This window comes from Rhinoderma darwinii, chromosome 11, assembly GCF_050947455.1.
Source record: "Rhinoderma darwinii isolate aRhiDar2 chromosome 11, aRhiDar2.hap1, whole genome shotgun sequence".
NCBI lineage: Eukaryota > Metazoa > Chordata > Amphibia > Anura > Rhinodermatidae > Rhinoderma > Rhinoderma darwinii.
Genome location: NC_134697.1, coordinates 99,321,637 through 99,346,048, shown reverse-complemented (window position 1 = coordinate 99,346,048; position 24,412 = coordinate 99,321,637). Strand labels below are relative to the sequence as shown.

At 43.6% G+C, this 24,412-nt stretch overlaps 1 protein-coding gene across 1 annotated transcript in view; it reads left to right on the top strand.

Moving 5' to 3' along the window:
* Window positions 1-23,605, top strand: part of LOC142663545 (uncharacterized) — a 53,142-nt gene extending 29,537 nt beyond the window's left edge. Inside the window, 3 exon segments of the mRNA XM_075842279.1 lie at window positions 5,558-5,571; window positions 17,629-17,687; window positions 17,778-23,605. Of these exon segments, the coding sequence (XP_075698394.1) occupies window positions 5,558-5,571; window positions 17,629-17,687; window positions 17,778-18,639 (935 nt within the window). The 3' untranslated portion in view covers window positions 18,640-23,605.
* The last annotated feature ends 807 nt before the right edge of the window (window positions 23,606-24,412 follow it).

Sequence of the window (24,412 nt, the reverse complement as noted above, 5' to 3'; positions counted from 1 at the left end):
ACAGGAGGAGGTAGAAGAGGAGAGAACTACAACTCTCAGCATGTCCAGACTGTTATTATAGAATATCAGTGGACATTACATGAGGAGGTATAAGAGGAGAGAACTACAACTCTCAGCATGTCCAGGCTGTTATTATGGGATATCAGAGGGCATTACAGGAGGAGGTATAAGAGGAGAGAACTACAACTCTCAGCATGTCCAGGCTGTTATTATGGGATATCAGAGGATATTACAGGAGGAGGTATAAGAGGAGAGAACTACAACTCTCAGCATGTCCAGACTGTTATTATGGGATATCAGTGGACATTACATGAGGAGGTATAAGAGGAGAGAACTACAACTCTCAGCATGTCCAGGCTGTTATTATGGGATATCAGAGGATATTACAGGAGGAGATATAAGAGGAGAGAACTACAACTCCCAGCATGTCCAGGCTGTTATTATGGGATATCAGAGGACATTACAGGAGGAGGTATAAGAGAGAACTACAACTCTCAGCATGTCCAGGCTGTTATTATAGGATATCAGAGGACATTACAGGAGGAGGTATAAGAGGAGAGAACTACAACTCCCAGCATGTCCAGGCTGTTATTATGGGATATCAGGGGACATTACAGGTGCAGGTATAAAAGGAGAGGACTACAACTCCCAGCATGTCCAGGCTATTATTATAGGATATCAGAGGACATTACAGGAGGAGGTATAAGAGAAGAGAACTACAACTCCCAGCATGTCCAGGCTGTTATGGGATATCAGAGGACATTACAGGAGGAAGTATAAGAGGAGAGAACTACAACTCCCATCATGACCAGGCTGTTATTATGGGATATCAGAGGACATTACAGGAGGAGATATGAGAGAACTACAACTCTCAGCATGTCCAGGCTGTTATTATGGGATATGAAAGGAGATTACAGGAGGAGGTATAAGAGGAGAGAACTACAACTCCCAGCATGTCCAGGCTGTTATTATGGGATATGAGAGTACATTACAGGAGGAGATATGAGGAGAGAACTACAACTCTCAGCATGTCCAGGCTGTTATTATGGGATATGAAAGGAGATTACAGGAGGAGGTATAAAAGGAAAGAACTACAACTCCCAGCATGTCCAGGCTGTTATTATGGGATATCAGAGGGCATTACAGGAGGAGATATAAGAGGAGATAACTACAACTCCCAGCATGTCCAGGCTGTTATTATTGGATATCAGAAGACATTACATTGAGGAGGTATAAGATGAGAGAACTACAACTCCCAGCATGTGCAGGCTGTTAGTATGTGATATCAAAGGACATTACAGGAGGAGATATAAGAGGAGAGAACTACAACTCCCAGCATGTCTAGACTGTTATTATGGGATATCAGAGGACATTACAGGAGGAGGTATAAGAGGAGAGAACTACAACTCCCAGTATGTCCAGGCTGTTATTATGGGATATCAGAAGACATTACAGGAGGTATAAGAGAGAACTACAACTCCCAGCATGTCCAGGCTGTTATTATCGGCTATTAGAGGACATTACATGAGGAGATATAAGATGAGAGAACTACAACTCCCAGCATGTCCAGGCTGTTATTATGTGATATCAGAGGACATTACAGGAGGAGGTATAAGAGAAGAGAACTACAACTCCCAGCATGTGCAGGCTGTTATTATGGGATATTAGAGGACATTACAGGAGGAGGTATAAGAGGAGAGAACTACAACTCCCAGCATGTTCAGGCTGTTATTATGGGATATCAGAGGACATTACAGGAGGAGGTATAAGAGGAGAGAACTACAACTCTCAGCATGTCCAGGCTGTTATTTTGGGATATCAGAGGACATTACAGGAGGAGGTATAAGAGGAGAGAACTACAACTCTCAGCATGTTCAGGCTGTTATTATGTGATATCAGAGGACATTACAGGAGGAGGTATAAGAGAAGAGAACTACAACTCCCAGCATGTGCAGGCTGTTATTATGGGATATTAGAGGACGTTACAGGAGGAGGTATAAGAGGAGAGAACTACAACTCCCAGCATGTTCAGGCTGTTATTATGGGATATCAGAGGACATTACAGGAGGAGGTATAAGAGGAGAGAACTACAACTCTCAGCATGTCCAGGCTGTTATTTTGGGATATCAGAGGACATTACAGGAGGAGGTATAAGAGGAGAGAACTACAACTCTCAGCATGTCCAGGCTGTTATGTGATATCAGAGGACATTACAGGAGGAGGTATAAGAGGAGAGAACTACAACTCCCATAATGCCCAGGTTGTTATTATGGGATATCAGAGGACATTACAGGAGGAGTTATAAGAGGAGAGAACTACAACTCCCAGCATGTCCAGGCTGTTATGGGATATCAGAGGACATTACAGGAGGAGGTATAATGAGAGAGAACTACAACTCCCAGCATATCCAGAATGCTATTATGGGATATCAGAGGACATTACAGGAGGAGGTATAAGAGGAGAGAACTACAACTCCCAGCATGTACAGGCTGTTATTATGGGATATCAGAGGGCATTACAGGAAGAGGTATAAGAGGAGAGAACTACAACTCCCAGCATGTCCAGGCTGTTATTATGGGATATCAGAGGATATTACAGGAGGAGATATAAGAGGGGAGAACTACAACTCTCACCATGTCCAGGCTGTTATCATGGGATATCAGGGGACATTACAGGAGGTATAAGAGGAGACAACTACAACTCCCAGCATGTCCAGGCTGTTATTATGGGATATCAGGGGACATTACAGGAGGTATAAGAGGAGACAACTACAACTCCCAGCATGTCCAGGCTGTTATTATGGGATATCAGAGGACATTACAGGTATCTTAGGAGAGAACTACCACTCCCAGCATGCCTAGGCTGTTATTTTTGCATATCAGAGGACATTACAAAAGGAGGTATAAGAAGATAGGACTACAAATCCCAGCATGTTCAGGCTGTTATTATGGGATATCAGAGGATATTACAGGAGGAGGTATAAGAGGAGAGAACTACAACTCCCAGCATGTCCAGGCTGTTATTATGGGATATCAGAGGGCATTACAGGAGGAGGTATAAGAGGAGAGAACTACAACTCCCAGCATGTTCAGGCTGTTATTATGGGATATCAGAGGACATTACAGGAGGAGGTATAAGAGGAGAGAACTACAACTCTCAGCATGTCCAGGCTGTTATTTTGGGATATCAGAGGACATTACATGAGCAGGTATAAGAGGAGAGAACTACAACTCTCAGCATGTCCAGGCTGTTATTATGGGATATCAGAGGATATTACAGGAGGAGGTATAAGAGAAGAGAACTACAACTCTCAGCATGTCCAGGCTGTTATTATGGGATATCAGAGGATATTACAGGAGGAGATATAAGAGGAGAGAACTACAACTCCCAGCATGTCCAGGCTGTTATTATGGGATATCAGAGGACATTACAGCAGGAGGTATAAGAGAGAACTACAACTCTCAGCATGTCCAGGCTGTTATTATAGGATATCAGAGGACATTACAGGAGGAGGTATAAGAGGAGAGAACTACAACTCCCAGCATGTCCAGGCTGTTATTATGGGATATCAGGGGACATTACAGGTGCAGGTATAAAAGGAGAGGACTACAACTCCCAGCATGTCCAGGCTGTTATGGGATATCAGAGAACATTACAGGAGGAAGTATAAGAGGAGAGAACTACAACTCCCATCATGCCCAGGCTGTTATTATGGGATATCAGAGGACATTACAGGAGGAGATATGAGGAGAGAACTACAACTCTCAGCATGTCCAGGCTGTTATTATGGGATATGAAAGGAGATTACAGGAGGAGGTATGAAAGGAGAGAACTACAACTCCCAGCATGTCCAGGCTGTTATTATGGGATATCAGAGGACATTACAGGAGGAGGTATAAAAGGAGAGAACTACAACTCCTAGCATGCCCAGGCTGTTATTATGGGATATCAGAGGAAATTACAGGAGGAGGTATAAGAGGAGAGAACTACAACTCCCAGCATGTCCAGGCTGTTATTATGGGATATGAGAGGACATTACAGGAGGAGATATGAGGAGAGAACTACAACTCCCAGCATGTCCAGGCTGTTATTATGGGATATCAGAGGACATTACAGGAGGAGGTATAAGAGGAGAGAACTACAACTCCCAGCATGTCCAGGCTGTTATTATGGGATATGAAAGGAGATTACAGGAGGAGGTATAAAAGGAGAGAACTACAACTCCCAGCATGTCCAGGCTGTTATTATGGGATATATGAGGACATTACAGGAGGAGGTATAAGAGGAGAGAACTACAACTCTCAGCATGTCCAGGCTGTTATTATGGGATATGAAAGGAGATTACAGGAGGAGGTATAAAAGGAGAGAACTACAACTCCCAGCATGTCCAGGCTGTTATTATGGGATATCAGAGGACATTACAGGAGGAGATATAAGAGGAGATAACTACAACTCCCAGCATGTCCAGGCTGTTACTATTGGATATCAGAGGACATTACAGGAGGAGGTATAAGAGGAGAGAACTACAACTCCCAGCATGTCCAGGCTGTTATTATGTGATATCAGAGGACATTACAGGAGGAGGTATAAGAGGAGAGAACTACAACTCCCAGCATGTCCAGGTCTCACACAACTGATGACTATAGAAGATAAAACGCTGACTCCATCACTTCTCCATAGATCCCCGCCCCCTCACGTGAGTGATCACATGACGTCATGACGGGTCCTGCAGTTACTATTTCTTACACCCTCCACTGCTGAGCTCCGCCCTCTCACGTGACTCATCATATGACGTCATCACAGGTCCTGCAGTCAGTAGTATTGAGCAGCCGCATCTCAGCTGCTGTCGGGTAGGTATGATTTGTAGTCACGTGACTTTTTACATAGATTGTTCTATACATGGATTGTGGTTGTCAGATATTTCTCCTCTCTTTTCTATCCATCTCCCCCCCTGTACCCTCCAGACAATGGTCCCCTCCTCCTCTGACCCAACAGGACGAGACCATCACAGAAATACAATGACCAAGAACATTCTAGACCTCACCCTGGAGATCATCTACCTGCTGACCGGAGAGGTGAGGATTCTGGGAAATATGTCACATGACATCACTCTTCTCTATTAATAACACAGGACATTACTGGAGAGGTGAGGATTCTGGGAAATATGTCACATGACATCACTCTTCTCTATTAATAACACAGGACATGACCGGAGAGGTGAGGATTCTGGGAAATATGTCACATGACATCATATTTCTCTATTAATAACACAGGACATTACTGGAGAGGTGAGGATTCTGGGAAATATGTCACATGACATCACTCTTCTCTATTAATAACACAGGACATGACCGGAGAGGTGAGGATTCTGGGAAATATGTCACATGACATCACTCTTCTCTATTAATAACACAGGGACATGACCGGAGAGGGGAGGATTCTGGGAATGATGTCACATGACATCATACTTCTCTATTAATAACACTGAGACATGACCGGAGAGGTGAGGATTCTGGGAATGATGTCACATGACATCACTCTTCTCTATTAATAACAGGGACATGGGGGGGCGTGGCCAACGACGGACATGAGCGGTCGCATGCTTTAAGTGCTCCGTACCCAGCTAAGGTTTTCCTCTATTTATCCTGCTGAAATACCGCTATAACTTCTACCAAAACCGACCTGCATACTTACCGAAGAGGATACGCTGTCATGAACCGAACCAGGCAATCCTTGGCGGCTGAACGGCTGAAGGAATACGCTAGGGCCGTTCCACAAGATGGCGCCGGCGCATCTGCATCTTCACTGTCTCCCTCCTCAGAGCAGGAACAGCCTGAACCTCCCCCAGCTCCTGAAACAGAGCTTACTTTGGCACAAGTGTCTTCCAGATTGCTGGATGCGATTCAATTATCCACATCTTCCTTGACTGGCAGGATTGCAGAGGTAAAGTCGGATGTGGGCCTTCTGAGACAAGATTTTCAGAATTTAAGGGAAAGAGTGAGAGAGACAGAAGATAGAATCTCAGGACTTGAAGACAGAGTGGTGCCGCAGACCACTAAACTGATTCAGCTGGATAGGGTGGCTGGCCAATGGGCGCAACGAGCAGACGACTTGGAAAACCGCCTTCGTCGCAATAATATAAGAATCCTGGGGCTACCCGAGCGTAGTGAGGGACGTGACCCCTGCACATTCATGGAGGCCTAGTTTAAGGAAATATTACCGGACGCCATTTTGTCTTCTTCCTACACTATCGAAAGAGCGCACCGCGTGCCGGGCAGACCACCACCCCCTGGAGCTCCACCGAGACCCATGATAGCTTGTCTACTCAGCAGCAGAGATCGAGATGCCATTTTACAGGCTGCGCGCAAGCACGGAGAGATTCGTTTTCAGAATGCCACCATACTACTCTTTCCAGATTTTTCAGCTGCATTACAGAAAATGAGGGCCTCCTTCGTGCAAGTCAAGAGGAGACTCCGGGACCTACAAATATCTTACTCAATGGCGTTCCCAGCAAGATTGAGAGTCGTCCATCAAGAGAAAACTATCTTCTTCACTGATCCGGCTGAGGCAGATGAATGGCTGAGTTCGATTGGTCGCTCGCCCCGTCGCTAACATTTGAATCATCGGGACTGTTCTATATGTATGCCATGTCCACATTGCCTGTACTTTCGGAATATCGTATGGGACTCTCAGATGAGTATGCAATGTATAGATAAGATGTTTTTTGACATAATATGCATCCTGCTGCTAGTGGCCTTACTATATATTCAACTTATACTGTGGACGCAGATTTCGCTTGGCAGGGCGGATTGGAGAGAGAAACCTGCGGTTCATCCTTTTTGTAATAGGGTTATTTCTTACATTTATGCTATATTGTGCTTTTCTCAGGTATATGATTAGAAGGAAATAACGGGATAACTGCCTTGTATAGAATCAATAGAACCTGTTGCGGGCCCCTGGCAAGGATAGATATTGAGAGGCAGTGCGTGGCTCATGGCATGCTTGGATACATGTAATAGCCGTTAAAATGATTCACGTATGAGGAAACATAGTGCTGGTTTTTCTTCTGTTATTTTATAACTTGTTCACCTATATCAGATATAAGGTATATAGGTGATCCCCCGTTTACCCACAATATCACATCTGTGATATAAAGTAACTTAATAGCCTTGAAAGCTTCGGTTACAAACTGTTGGTACTGGTGTCTTGTTCTTTGCACCAGCTGTTTACCCAGAAAATTGCATTGTATTGATATGTAAGGTAATAAGTGCCATGACTTTGAATGTTTTGTCTGTAAATGTGAGAGGCCTGGGAGACTCCCATAAAAGAAATCTAACATTTTCCTTTATCCGCAACCAAGGGCCACAATTAATATGTCTCCAGGAAACGCATCTAACTCCTCCCACTGTTCATTGCTTGAATCGCTCGTGGATACAATGGTCGGCCCACTCCACTTATAGCTCCTATTCCAGAGGGGTTTCCATTTTAGTCCATAAGTCACTTAGATGGGAACTGGACGTGGTACTAAAGGATACAGACGGCAGAGGGATATTCATACATGCCTGGATAGGTCATCCCTTTGTGCTGATTGGACTTTATCTTCCACCACCTGCCCCCATGTCGGTACTTTATGAAGCGGCAAAGTTTGCCTCACAGTTTCCTATGGCCGGAGTGTTGTGCATGGGAGATTTCAATCTGCTGCTGGACCCGTCTATTGATAAGTTTAATTCTGGAGCGGTACTGGGGAATCCACCTGTAATCACTCCCTTGGCTGGGTTCTTGAGAGAGATGGGCTGGCTGGATATGTGGAGACAGAGATACCCTGATAAACGAGAGTTTACCTGCTTTACACCTGGGAGAAACACACTGTCTCGGATTGATCATATGTGCGGTAATCCCAAAGTATATAGTATGATGGAAATTATTTCACACTTACCCCGTGCAATGTCGGACCACTCCCCTATGCTGGTTAAGCTTACCCTCCGCCCACACGTGAACAGAGGTCCCAGGAAGATACACCCATTCTGGCTTACAGTGCTCGGCGCTCAAGATCGAATACCTGACCAACTTGAAATGTTCTTTGCGGATAACCTTCCCTTTGATAATCACTCGGCCCTCTGGGATGCCCTGAAGGCATACCTTCGCGGATGTTTGCAGTCATCAATTTCCTATCATAAACGACAATCTTCCAAGATGGAACAGCTGCTGGAGAATGAATGCACCAACTTGGAGGCCACATTCATTGCAGATCCCTCCCCAAGCTCTCAACACAACTGGCTACAGAAGGGCAGAGAATACGTAAATCTTCTTCACGAAATGACTAAACATCGCATCTTCTTTTCTAAGCAGAGATATTTCGAGCATGGCAATCAATCCAGTAGTCTCTTGGCACACCTCATACACTGCAACTCTGCCTCTCCTGCCATATTACGTATTAAAACTTCTGAAGGGAACATGCTTCATGATAATGTGCAAATCCTCAATTGCTTTACAGACTTCTACAAGGACCTCTATAGCCCGACATTGCAGGTGTCTCCTCAGAACATCAAGGATTATTTGTCGGAAATAAATATACCCAAAATGACGGACATGCAAAGGGAGTCTATGGATGCCCCTCTAACACTTCAGTTATTGACAGAAGCATTATCCTCAATGGCGAAGGGCAAAGCATCTGGCCCGGATGGCATACCGCTTGAAGTATACGTCAAATACCAGGAACAACTCTTGCCTCAGCTACTGGAAGTCTTGAATAAGTCATTTGAAAAGGGAATGTTACCGGCTTCATTCTATGACGCTACTATAATTGTACTTCTGAAACCGGACAAGTCACCATTAGACTGCGGGTCATACAGGCCTATATCCTTGCTCAACACCGACTATAAATTATTGACCAAAGTTTTCGCGAACAGGCTGAACCTGATCATAGCAGAGCTCGTCCATCCTGACCAATCGGGATTTATACCGGGAAGGAGCACCTCGGACAACCTGAGGAGAGTACACGCGGTGGCACAAATAGCGGAACGGAACAGCAATGATTGGGCTCTGGCTTCCCTAGATGCCGCTAAGGCCTTCGACTCAGTGGAGTGGCCCTATCTCTCCAGCGTTCTCACATGCTTTGGCTTTGGACCGGCCTTTGTGTCTTGGATACAACTCATATATACTCATCCGAAAGCTACCGTGGCACTGAATGGCCTGACATCGACTTCATTTGAGCTCGGCCGTGGAACAAGGCAGGGATGCCCTCTATCGCCACTACTCTTTGCCATGGCAATGGAACCGTTGGCGATACTTCTAAGATCAGACACAGAGCTACAAGGTATCCAGCACGCGGCAAAAGAGGATCGAATTGCCTTATACGCAGACGACATCATGCTCTTCATTTCAAGGGTGCAGTCTTCCTTCCCTAGGGCAATGAGCCTAATTAACACATTTGGAGACTATTCTGGATTGCGCATAAATTGGTCAAAGTCGTCAGTAATGTTTCTTTATCAAAACGAATCTCAACTGGTGGGCTCCACGATGGAAGGTCTGGCAGTAGTGGATCACTTCAAATATCTGGGACTGCATATTGCCAGGAACGCATCGCGCTCACTTCCACTTAATGTCCATCCGCTTCTGGCTATCCTTAGAGAAAAATTCAAGGTGTGGGCGGCCCTTCCCTTATCAGTCATGGGCCGTATTAATTTGATTAAAATGGTGGTACTACCAAAGAGCCTGTATGTCCTACAACATGTATGTACTCCTATACCAAAATCCTTTTTCAAACAACTGGACTCATTAATCATATCCTTCATATGGGGCCGTTCTAGATCTAAATTGGCCTTACAAAAATTACAACGCCCAAAAGAGATGGCTGGAATTGCTCTTCCAGATATCTACCTATACTACTTAGCTGGCCAACTCAAATATTTGGGCCCCTGGACACAAGCAAACCGACCGGCTGGAACTGAAAGAGTTTTACTGGAATACTCCGCGCATAAAATACTATGGCCTATATTGTTCCATCATGGGAACCTAGGGACACCTCTACTGCCCATTTGTCGACTAGCCCGAGGAGTGTGGAAAGCGGCGGCGGAAATTTCAGGTACCCCCACAATACCGGAAGAGACTCCATTATGGCACAATATGGACTTGAAAGTCTTGCACACCTTCCCGGACGCAGCATACTGGATAGCTGCGGGCGTACAGGTGCTCAACGATATCTATGAAAATGACACCTTTATAGCCTTTGAACAGGCGCAGGAAAGATTTTGCATCCCAAGGCAGCACTTCTTCAAACACCTACAACTGCGCCATCTCCTTTCCACACAGTTCCCGGCACATCGTCAGCCCATCTCCTCATATCCCCTCATCGGGGTGATCAGATCTCAGGGTCCTAAAGGACTGATCTCCACCATATACGCTCACCTCTTGGATAAAAAGGCTTCAGCGGCACCCCTACCAGCTATCTCTAAATGGGTCCAATTGATACCATCGCTAACTGAAGAGAAAATTGATGATTTACTGCAATCTCACTTACATGTGTTGCCGGCGGCTAATAACAAGCTCATTCAGTTATACTACATACATCAAGCCTATCTAACGCCTATTCGACTGTTTAAAATGCATTGTATAGCGGAACCTGCCTGTCCTAAATGCTCACATGCTCCTGCAGATTTTTGGCATATGGTGTGGACGTGTCCTCATATCAAGAAATACTGGGCAGATGTGGTTGAAGTCCTAAATCGGATACTGCCATTCCCGATCAACAGCTCGCCAGAAATATGTTTGTTTGGCATAATGGAGGAAGACCAATGGCCACATTACACCAGAATTTTTATACAGGAGACACTATTTCTAGCTCGCAAAGGTATATCAATGAGGTGGATGGATAGACGACCCCCGAAAGTTACGGTGTGGAAAAACATGGTAAATTCGACAGTGTCGTACGAACGCATCATCTACAAACACAGAAACTTACCTGAAAAATTCCACAAAATTTGGGACATGTGGTGTGAAGCACCAGATACTAATTACTCCTCCAGAGAACTGGGGCAAGCAAGGAGTACGCTGGGGGGGGGGGAGATAATCACAGTTGGAAGGGGTGACAGTGGATGTCCCGGGCCTCTCGCATACAATCAAACACTTGTACTGTTATTATTAATGAACGCTCAGATGGTTACGTTTTACAAATATGGTGTAACTGTTCGCAAGATAATGCTGGCATTGAGTGAAATTATGGCACTTATGTTTTTAGCACCTGCGAGTGCTTTGTTACAAAGTTATAGGACATTGTGGTCCATTCACTATTTTGAATTTGACTTTTGTTAAACTTTGAAAAATTTTCAATAAAACGAGTTTAAAAAAAAATAACAAAATAACAGGGACATGACCGGAGAGGAGAGGATTCTGGGAATGATGTCACATGACATCACTCTTCTCTATTAATAACACAGGACATGACTGGAGAGGGGAGGATTCTGGGAAATATGTCACATGACATCACTCTTCTCTATTAATAACACAGGGACGTGACCGGAGAGGAGAGGATTCTGGGAATGATGTCACATGACATCACTCTTCTCTATTAATAACACAGGACATGACTGGAGAGGGGAGGATTCTGGGAAATATGTCACATGACATCACTCTCCTCTATTAATAAGACAGGGACATGACTGGAGAGGGGAGGATTCTGGGAAATATGTCACATGACATCACTCTTCTCTATTAATAACACAGGGACATGACGAGAGGTGAGGATTCTGGGAAATATGTCACATGACATCACTCTCCTCTATTAATAACACAGGGACATGACTGGAGAGGTGAGGATTCTGGGAAATATGTCACATGACATCACTCTTTATTAATAACACAGGTACATGACCGGAGAGGTGAGGATTCTGGGAAATATGTCACATGACATCACTCTTCTCTATTAATAACACAGGGACATGACCGGAGAGGGGAGAATTCTGGGAAATATGTCACATGACATCACTCTTCTCTATTAATAACACAGGGACATGACCGGAGAGGAGAGGATTCTGGGAATGATGTCACATGACATCACTCTTCTCTATTACTAACACAGGGACATGACCGGAGAGGTGAGGATTCTGGGAATGATGTCACATGACATTACTCTTCTCTATTAATAACACAGGACATGACTGGAGAGGGGAGGATTCTGGGAATGATGTCACATGACATCACTCTCCTCTATTAATAACACCGGACATGACTGGAGAGGGGAGGATTCTGGGAATGATGTCACATGACATCACTCTTCTCTATTAATAACACAGGGCCATGACTGGAGAGGGGAGGATTCTGGGAAATATGTGACATGACATCACTCTTCTCTATTAATAACACAGGGACATGACTGGAGAGGAGAGGATTCTGGGAATAATGTCACATGATATCACTCTTCTCTTTTAATAACACAGGGACATGACCGGAGAGGTGAGGATTCTGGGGATATATATTATGATATTTATCAAGATTTCTCTCTATACACAGGATTACTCAGTAGTGAAGAAGACTTCTGGCGAGTGTGTGAACCCTAGCAGGAGTTTTTGTATGTCAAAAGGAAGAAGCGAGACCCAGACCCCCATCACGGAGCCTCCACCTCACTCACTGATCCATGAGAGGAACAACGAGAAGATCCTGGTGACACTGCCGGGAATGCTGGGACATTATATAATAACACAAGGTATAATGTGTCTGGGTGATGACTGTATCATTGTGTGTCAGGTTCCTATAAGATGTCAGGATGTCGCCGTCTATTTCTCCATGGAGGAGTGGGAGTATATAGAAGACCACAAGGATCTGTACGAGGACGTCATGATGGAGGACCACCGACCCCTCACATCACCGAGTAAGAGGGATCTCTACAATGACATCATGATGAAGGTCCACCAGAACCGCACATCACCGGGAAAGAGGGATGTATACAAGGACGTCATGATGGAGGACCACCGGAACCACACATCACCGGGTAAGAGGGATCTCTACAAGGACGTCATGATGGAGGACCACCGGCCCCTCACACCACCGGGTAAGAGGGATCTGTACAAGGACGTCATGATGGAGGACCATCGGAACCGCACATCACCGGGTAAGCGGGATCTGTATAAGGAGGTCATGATGGAGGACCACCAGCCCCTCACACTACCAGGTAAGAGTAGCATTTGATGATCAGGTGATGAGAGTATCTAGATGACAATCAAAACTTCTCTCTTTTACAACCACATGTGCACAAATATATTCAGTCACTGTGCGTTTCCTACAGATGGATCCAGTAAGAGAAATCCACCAGAGAGATGTCTCAGTCCTCTGTATCCCGAGGATTGTCCAGAAGAAAATTACAATGACCTTCAGGACGATCAGGAAGATGGAACTGAGGTCTGAGGAACTAGATCTTTTCTATGTGACCTGTAGAACTTATGTTTGTTATGTTTATCATAGGAGATAGACAATAGTTAGAAGGGTTGAAGCAAGCTAACACGTAAGGGATATTCCCATCTTAAACCTTTATTACATATCTATAGGATTCACCATAAATATCTGACAGATGCACGTCTCACCTCTGGGACCACCACCTATCTCTAGAATGGACGGCCCTTGACCCCTCTGTTAGGTGGCCGCTGCATCCAGGTGAAGAATGAATGAAGAGTTGGCCGGGTTTACGGAACCAGCCAAGCTCATGGTGCTCGGCTGTTTCCTTTTCACTTATAGACATGAATGGGAACTACGGAAATAGCAAAACACAGCGAGCTTGGCTCTTTCCGATATTTCCACCACCTCTACATTTATTGATTGACCGGATGCTGCTGCCAGCGGCCACCTTACTAGGTGGGCCATACCCACATCTAAGTGTTTTTCCCTAAGGCCTCAACTGTAATTTTTATCGGATCCGTAATTGCGGATAAAATACTGATCCATTCATTTGTATCGGCCACGAACACCTTCTCGTATATTTACGAGGTGTCCGGGCCGTAGAAATGACCCGTAAAAAATAGGACATGTCCTATTTTTGGCATATACGGACCATGCTTCTATACTTTTTAATGTGAGCACGGCCCGCAAATGTGGGTGACAGTCCCTGCAGTATTAACTGACCGTAACTACTTCACAGCCGTGTGCATGAGGCTTAACCCTGGAGGTATTTTTGCCGTTCATGACCAGTTACAGTTTTTGCTCTAAAGGGCCTTTTAGACGAGTCGATTCTCGCATTTACGATATATATCCTTCGTATAGCGACGATCGCATCGTTTTTAATGAGAAATATTATTGTTCGCCATCACTAAATGTGCAAGTTTAAACCGGTATCGTGCGTCTTTCAGTGACAAAGCAGGTGCAAATGCACAAACAGATGTCAGACAAGCGGCCTAAACACCGATCACAATGACGACTAATTCAACGATAATAGATGCAATTGAATAACGATCGCTCGCTATGGAACGACTCGCTAACTAATTGCTTATCGTTCGATCCTTACAATCTCTTGGCTCGTCCAAAAAGGCCCTTAACTTTTTATATGTTTGGCCTTACCTTATTTTAGAAAAAAGTACCGGACTATTTTGGGCTTCAGGACCGAGCTTTATCTTTTAGTCTTTTTGTTGCCTCATTCGAAGAGCGCTAACTTTTTTTTTTTTTTGCATTTACGTAGCTTGATTTTTGCGGGACGAGTGGTAGTTTTTATTAGAATTATTTTGAAGTACATATAATTACTTAAATAACTTTTTCATATTTCTTTAGACGAAAATGAAAGAAAATCCTGCTATTTCTTCATTTTAACTCAAATACCAAGTTCGACGTGGCCGCATGATGACCAGTTTTTGCAGGACAAATTTTCGTTTTTATTGATAGCATATTGGTGTACTTATAATTTATTGAATAACTTTTATATCGTTTTTTGGGGGGAATGTGGTGGAAAAAAAAAGGCAAATTCACCATCATTTTTTTAAAGATTATTATGCCCCATAAACATTAAATGTATTCTACGGGTTGTTATGTTTGCGGCGTTGCCCTGTGTATTTTTATTGTTTACTATTTGTAAACATTTTTTAATAATTCTTTTTAACTTATTAAAATATTTATTTTTAATGTGTTATTTTTATTATACTTTATTGAACTTTTACTTTGCTTGTTTTTTTTGTCCCACTTAAACCTGTGATCGTTTTAACGCTTGTATAATGTTTTGGAATACATGGTATTATTGCCCGTTGGCGTATCCAAAGGCACGGCCTAATAAACAGATACCTATGGCAGACCTGAGGACCTTTGTTATGCCCCATTGCCTATAGAAACCCTGCAAACGCGTTTCGCCAATGGGCAAACCAGGGGAATCCCCTTTCTTGGTAAAGCTTTTTAGATGCCATCGTGGCTATTGGAGTTAACGGCCTGGATTAGAGGTTTCTTTGATCGGGGCCATCACATGAGGAGCCCACTGTCGACCAACGCAGGGCTTCTGCTATTGATCACATAGGCACAGCTGTTTAGCCTGTACAATCTCTATGATGTATATGTACGTCATGGGGGCTTAAGGGGTTAACAACTACTGTAAAAAGTTGAAAAGGAGGCCATTATGTGTTTAAAAGTTTCTTCTAGACCTCGTGTTTGCTGATTTGTACATTATCTCTGTACCCGGTAAACAGGGAGAAGATCTGATTGTCATTAAAGTTGAACATCTGTGTAAGGAAGATAAAATTGGTGCAGATATCAGCCCAGGTGAGTGGTGACCACAAAATATTCATACCCAGACCTTACCCATGTTCAACCACAAATGACCAGCCATATTACTCTGTTTCCGGGTCTTCATACTGGTCTCATTTTTTGTGTTTTTTTTTATTCTTTATCTTTGACTAAAACTACAATTAAACATTCCGTCTTGACATGAAAATTTTTGTTACAGTTTTTTCCCTGCACTACGATCAGATTATTCGTACAATTCAAAGCACATAAATATGGAGCTGGTCCATCCTTCTGGTCCTGTAACTTTCCACTTGACTTTGAAATCTGGGTGCGGGGATTCTCATCCTTTCAGCCACACGACTATTAGTGAGGTCGAGCATTGATATTGAATTGAAGTCTTGGTTCACAGATGTTATTGCAGTTAATCTTACAGATGTTTAGGGCTTGGCTCTTTTCAAGCCAGTTGAGTTCTGCACCTAACTCAGCAGACTAGTTTTATGGACCTCACTTGTGGGTCATTGTTATAGTGAAACAGAAAACAGCCTTCACCAAACTATTGTTCTGAAGTTGGATAATTGTCTCGAATGTCACTGTAGGCTGAAGTGCCATTTCTGTTCAATGAAAATTTGAACTCAAACCCCAAAAAAATAATTTCCCAGACCATTATTCCTCCACCACCCATGACACTCTATAGGTCAGGCCTGCGAACAGGAGTGTGGACCCACCGTGTCACTATTAGATTTGGCTAAGGCTAAACCAGGGACGAAGTCTAAAATATTTTGCAAGCTTCACCTAAAAAAACGCCCTTCACGGGGTAATGGACTTTATGCAGGATATTCCAAGGTTGCATCCGTGAAGTAGTTTCCAAAAGCAAACACTGATGAGTTGCAGATGGTATTTCCAAAGTAAGTTACTAGAATTGATAAACAGAGGCATGGGCGTATGAATCCGAGGGTCAGAGCTGGCAAAGTTGAAGCAGCACCATAAGACCGATACAGGGCCAGCAGCAATACCAAGTCTGAGTCAGGAAAAAGTCTTGTTTAAATCCAAGATAGCTGCTAAGGTAAGTTCAGTGGCGGTGAGACAGTGAGAGGTTATAGTAGTATTTTGATTTGTCCAATTGATTGTAAAAATTTTACAGAATGTTGTCATATTGTAAAGGATCTGCCAGGCACAGCTTCGGGTTAACTCCCTTAATTAATCAGTCAGCACCTGAATCTGCATCCCTGAGACTGACTCCAGCTTCCACCACTCAGGCTGGCAGGCTTAGGAGTGGGAGAGCCTATCGCAACCTGGCCAGACTCAGCTAGCTCCCGCCCTCTGTCTATTTATACCTGCATTTCCTGTTCCTCCTTGCTTGTTATTCTTTTTCGTGTGGTTTCCTGGCCCAGCTACAGCTCCTTCTATTTTGTTCCTGCTCCATACAGACCCTGGCTTACTGACTACTCTTCTGCTCTTCGTTTGGTACCTCGCACACTCCTGGCTTGACTCGGCTCGTTCACCATTCTGGTTGCTCACGGTGTTGCCGTGGGCAACTGCCCCTTTCCCTTGCTTGTATTCCCTTGTATGTTTGTCTTGTTTGTCGTGCACTTACTGAGTGCAGGGACCGCTGCCCAGTTGTACCCCGTCGCCTAGGGCGGGTCGTTGCAAGTAGGCAGGGACAGAGTGGCGGGTAGATTAGGGCTCACTTGTCCGTTTCCCTACCCCTCGGTCATTACACATATATTTATTTCTTTTTGAAAATGAAAATGAGTAAGATGTTTTTTTTCCCCAGCTGATGGACACACAAGTAATGTCACACAAGATTTACCGACAGAAAATCCCAACTCCCAAAATGTACATCCACGACTTCACAACAATATTGTATCATCTGATCAATGTAATTTGAATGAACCGTCTCCCGGTCAATCCCTGACTGTTTCACAAAGTACAGATCCTAGAGAGAACAAGACATTTCAATTTTCTGAATGTGAGCAGTATTTCATGCAGAAATCAAATCTTTTTCCATGTAGAGACTCGATTCTGTCTTATACTGGATCTTATTTGGAGGATGGGACGTTTTACGCAAAAAATTCACTTCTGAATAAGCCGAAAAAACTCAAACGAATAAATACATTTCTGTGTCCAGAATGTGGGAAACATTTTACAACAAAATCATCTCTTGTGAAACATCTGAGAATTCACACCGGAGAGAAGCCATACTCCTGTTCAGAATGTGGGAAATGTTTTAATGAGCGATCAGATCTTGTGTACCATCAGAGAACTCACACAGGGGAGAAACCATACTCCTGTTCAGAATGTGGGAAATGTTTCTTCCGAAGAGCGCATCTTGTTGAACATTTGAAAACTCACACAGGGGTGAAGCCGTTTTCATGTTCTGAGTGTGGGAAATGTTTTACCCTAAAATCAGTTCTTGTTAAACATCTGAGAACTCACACGGGGGAGAAACCCTTTTCCTGCACGGAATGTGGCAAATGTTTTACCCGCAAATCATATCTGGTTACTCATCAGCAAATTCACACAGGGAAAAAGCCATTTTCATGTTCCGAATGTGGGAGATGTTTTACCCTGAAATCAGTTCTTGTTAAGCATCAGAGAACTCACACAGGGGAGAAGCCATATTCATGCTCAGAATGTGAGAAATCTTTTACCCGGAAATCATATCTCGTTACTCATCAGCAAACTCACACAGGTGAGAAATCTTTTTTATGTTCAGACTGTGGGAAATGTTTTACCAAGAAAACAGATATGGTTAATCATCAAAAAATTCATAAGGGGTTGAAACCATTTTCATGTTTACATTGTGGAAAATCAGATCTTCTCACGCATCAGAGAATTCACACGGGGGAAAAGCCGCTTTCATGTTTGAATTGTGGTAATTGTTTTAACCAGAAATCCTCTTTTGTTAAGCATCCAAAAATTCACGCAGGGGAAAAAACATTTTCATCAGGTTGACACATTTTACATTCTCATATCTAGAGAAGCATGAGAAAAATTCAGGTTTGGAAGGCAGCCTTCATGTTGAGTATGTATTCACAGGAGAATCCATGTTTCTGTTATGTGGGAAAGGTTATACCAAGAAATCAAATCTAGTCCAACATCGGACAATTTACACAGTGGAAAATAGAATTTATCTCAACTATGGTCCTCAATCACCCCCAACATGTCATGTTTCTAGGATTTATTTAGTATTGCGTACATGATACAATTGTCAGTGCATCAAAAATTTCCACGTGTTCTTTCTATTAGCCATTACCATAAATCATACTTTATCCATAAAACCAATCTGGTTGGACATTAGGGAAGGTATTTTTTTAGTAGAGCATATGTGATGTACCTAAAAATTAGGCCGTATCTTTCAGATCATTAGGGCTGCGTTCCTACTGTGTGCCCAGCAATAATTTCAGGGCCGATTGGATTTGATAGAATCTTCTATTTTTGAAAAGTTCCCCAGACCCTACAGAAGAATGGGGTTTGCTTCGACCACGCAAGAAATTGGAACCACCATTGTGTTGTAAAAATGGTAATGTGACATGACAGATTCTATGGAGGTGTTATTTCGCTGTCAAAGTAATTTGTAGTTTCTCTGTATCACCATTATACATTTAAGGCTCTGATAATATCTTCACCGTGACTCCCTTTATAACAGAACCCATGACACTCTGTCTGATCCATCGTACAATATACACACAACGCTCGATGGACCTCACTGTTGGGCTTCCGTCATGGTGTTAGTTGTATGGACATGAAGAATAGAGCTGCATGCACTAATCTGTCAAATCTGGTTGAATTGGCGAAAGAGGCTCGGAACAGATCCTCGTCACAGATGTGAGAACCTTAACCATGCACAGAAGAACAAAATCATATTAAACAGAAAATGCTCATGGGTTCCTCATACTGGCTCTTTCTTTACATTTCTGTTTCCAAGAGAGGGCATCATCCCAATGTTTTGTTTCTTTGAAGAACAACCATTATATGTTTAACCGGTTCAGGACCGGCAGCGTTTAGCCATTTTTAGCATGCGTTAGTTTTAGGGTATTATTATAGAGGCTCTGTCACCAGATTATAAGTGCCCTATCTCCTACATAATGTGATCAGAGCTGTAATGTAGATAACAGTGGTCCTAGTATTAAAGAGGCTGTCACCAGATTATAAGTGCCCTATCTCCTACATAATGTGATCAGTGCTGTAATGTAGATAACAGTGGTCCTAGTATTAGGCCTCGTGCACACTTCCATCACTGTTTTCCCGGCCATTTTTGACGCATCCGTGTGCCCGTTTTGGCGGCCGTGTGATGTCTGTGTGCACTCCGTGTTTCCGAGCGCCGAGCATGCTACTGTCCAGGGTGCTAAACGAGCAGGGTTGTTCAGTGCTAGTCACTATACAGGGTGCTGAAAGAGTTAAGGGGCTGCACTGATCGGCGGTAACTCTTTCAGCACCCTGGACAGTGACTAGCGCTGAAGAACGACCATCCTCGGCGCTCGCAAAATACAATTTTAATGAACTAAAAAATAAAAAAAAAACAGTTCATACTTACCCAGAACTCCCTGCATTTTCCTCCTGTCCGGCTCCTGGGATGTCGTTTCATCCCATGTCACCACTGCAACCAATCACAGGCTGTAGTGGCAGTCACGCAAGTCTGGATGACGTCAGAAGGCCGGCCTCCTGGGATGACGCTGCATCCCATGTGGCCTCCTCTGCAGCCAATCACAGGCTGCAGCGGCCACATGGACTGCCGCAGCTTTTTTGACGGAAAATAAAAAAGTTATGGCTCTCAGAATATGGTGACACAAAAAATAAATTATTTGAAACTAAAGTGATTTTATCGTGCAGACGCTGCAAAGCATAAGAGAAACTATATACATCTGGTATCGCCGTAATCGTACCGACCCGCAGAATAAAGTAAAATTCTCATTCATAGCGCATGGCGAACAGCGTAAAACAAAAACATCAGAATTGCAGGTTTTTGGTCACCTTGCTTGCCAAAAAAAATAAATACAAAGTGATCAAAAAATCACATGTACCCCAAAATGGTACCAATGAAATCTACAGATTAACCCGCAACAAATAAGCCTTCACACAGCTCCGGTGGAGAAAAATAAAGTTCTGGCTCTCAGAATATGGCGATGCAAAATGTGCAGTGTGTCCAAAAGCGGATAAGATCTGGCACCATTTATCAGTGCGACACTGGCCACACATCTGTGGATAATGATTTATTTACCCAATTATTATCCCCTCTTATTATGCCCTGATGTACTCTGCGCAGCTTACATATGCCCCCACATAATAAACTGAAATACAAGCAAAACCCCAAACAGAACTACCACTAAGCAAAATCTGCGCTCCAAAAGACAAATGGCGCTCCCTCACTTCTGAGCCCTGCAGCGTGCCCAAACAGCAGTTTACGTCCACATATATGGCATCGCCATACCCGAGAGAACCCGATTAACAGTTTGAGGTATTTGTCTTCAGTGGCACAAACTGGGCACAAAATATTGTGAACTAAAATGGCACATACCTGTGGAAATTTGCTATTTTCACTTTGCACCATCCACTGAGCATTCATTTCTAAGAGAAAAAAAAAAAAACGGTGTGGTCAAAATGCTCACTACACCCCTTTCTTTATCAAAGATTTTTATTTTGAAAATATAACAGTATATAAAACATTTCACATATTTGCAAAAAATTTGCACGCAGTGCAATATATTAACTTTCACATCATAACAGTATATAAATATATGAACATCATTAGGAGGTAGCCTCCCAACCATCAAGATTGAGTAGTAATAGAAATGTAGTGGTAATAACTGTACCATGTTCACATCAAAACAGTGCAATAGTCAGGGGACCAGTCCCCCAGTGAAATAAGAGTTGGCACGTATAAGTGCACATTTAAATGTAGAGTCACACAAACACAAGACACCAGATGACAAAGGGAAACACATACAGAAAAAGCGCACTCAGTTAGGCTATATAAGCTGTTCAGAACATTCCATCCAACGAGAGAGGTAGATCAGCACCACCCCGGAATCCAGACCATACTGCCTAAATTTGGACAAAGAGCACTGATTTGCCCCCATCAGCGGACAGCAACTCCTCGATCCTCATAATCCTGTTCACCTCAGTTACCCATTCCTTCAGAGAAGGTACAGTACTAGACTTCCAGTGACGAGGTATCACCGTTCTCGCCGCAGTCAGGAAATGCCTAAAGACACCCTTTTTGAGGTGTGGGAGTGATCCAGGAACCATGGAAAGTAGTCCAATGGAAGCCGAGGTCGGAACCTCAGTGTGAAAAAGCTTGTTACCCAGATCAAAAATTTTCCCCCAAAAGGGTCGTAACTTGGGACAGTCCCACCAAATGTGTAACATAGTTCCAGGAGCCTCCCCACACATCCAACAGTCAAAAGACACATCAGGAAATATCCTATGCAACAAGGCAGGACAACGGTACCACCTGGTAAGTATCATATAGTACTTCTCCTGAGCAAAACAAGACGTTGGTAACTTGTGAGCTAGAAAGAAAGAAGTACCCCATTCCTCTTCAGAATGTCAAACCCCCATTTCCTCATCCCATGCAGTAGTGAAGGACAATTGAGAGAAAGAAAACTTAGGCAGAAGGATCCCATGTAAATAGGACAACACATGAGAAGGGGCAGTAGTCAAGGACAAATAATGTTCCAGAGGAGTATTATCCTGCAGCAATACAAGACAGTCACCCATGGAAGAAAGATAGGAACGCAACTGCAAATAGGAACACCAGATTGATCGTCTCTCTGGGCAGGCCTCAGAGACAGCATTCATTGATAAGATGGCACCGTCAGGAGTAAGGGTCTCAGCCAAATATCCACCCTCCCCTCCCTCCCAACAGAGGAATGTATCAACACCCACCGCCGGAGGGAAGGAAGGGTTATCAAACAGAGGAGTCAAAGGACCCGGGCGATGAACAAGGCCCACAGTACCAAAGATCTGTTCCCACACCACAAGAAACTGATGTGTGAGGAAAGGCAAAGAAATAGTTTGTCGCTGAAGGACAGACAACCACGGCAGAGAGGACAATGCAAGAGGAGACATAGCTCTTTCAACGCGCACCCATTGCTTACCCGTTTCCGAACTGAACCAATCCACTACCCTCATAATCATTGCAGCTTGATGGTATCGTTTAAAGTCTGGAAGACCCGCGCCCCCGTCTACTTTTGGCCGACTAAGGACAGCAAAACGGATGCGAGGCTTAGAGGAGCCCCATACAAATTTAGTTACCTGAATTTAGGGGGCATTGCGTTTGAAATTAATGAGTTAATAACCTGTAGGACCCAATATGTTGTATATGCAGTGATCTGCAATTGTGGTAGATTTTATATAGGAAAAACGATACGACCTATGTATATAAGATTTCGTGAACACATACGATCATTAATTACATGCGAGGGATGCCCTAGGTTGATACAACACATGCAAGAGAAACATGAAAATAACGCTCGATGCATGCGATTTGTGGGCATGGTTCACATTAAGCAATTAATGTCGGGAGGAGACAGACACAAAGCTCTATTGCAAAAAGAGGCAGAGATAATTTCTCAGACAGGGGCGTTAGGACCGCTCGGTCTCAATGACCGGAATGACCTAAGCTCCTTTTTAACATGAACCTTGTTGTTTTTAGATAATGCAAGTAATACAATTAAATATTAAAGCAATGTTATTTTAAAACAAATATATATTTTTGATGCATGAATCACAAAATTATACTGTGCATTTTCCTGTCTTTTTATATTTTCTCTTGTTATGTAACAATCCACACTGATTTGTGAATAAAAAGGCAGGTGAAGGAAGTGACGCCAGGGCCTTGAGAAAGCGTGTATGCACGTGAAACGGCCGTAGGCAATTAAACATCCTGACCGAGATCTTTCCAAATAAAGAAATTGTGTTGCCAGTCCGGTGAGTGCCTCGATCATTCCTCTACACTTATATTTAGCTGGTTGTGCTACATTTTCGATGAGCAACTCCGGGGCAACCTGCCTGCAATTATCCATTTAGAAAACAAGCCATCTGACACACTCCTATTCCTATTGTGCCGGTTCAGCAGTGCCAGCCTTTTTCCCTTATTCCCACTTTATTCAAATTTAATTATGGCCCTGTGTAAAATCTGGAAAAAACCAGATGGTACGATAATAGGGACTGTCTGGAAGATGTATAGAAATTTGGGCAAGATATCCATTTTGACCGCGTTGATACGCCCAAACCATGACATACGATTCCCGCCGTACTCTGCCAATTCCTTCAGAGTACGCTGCAGAATGGGCGTGTAATTTAAAGCAAACAGGTCTGACTGTTGCGTGGGGACAAGCACCCCCAAGTATTTTAAGGACGTAGATTGCCACTTCAATGGGAAAACCCGAGCGAGATGGGCAGCCAGAGGAGCATCCAAAGATATATTCAAGGCCTCTGATTTAGAGTAATTGACTTTAAAATTACTTAAATGACCAAAGCGCTCAAACTCCTCCATCAAAGATGGCAAAGAAATCATGGGAGTTGTAATGTACACAAGGAGATCATCTGCATATAGCGCCAATTTATGATGCTGTGAGCCAACACGTACACCATTAACATTAGGGTTGCTCCGCAGTTCCACGGCCAGGTGTTCCATGACCAGAACATACAATAGAGGCAAGAGTGGGCACCCCTGTCTCGTGCCATTAGCAATAGACAAAGAGTCAGATAAAAGTCCGTTAAC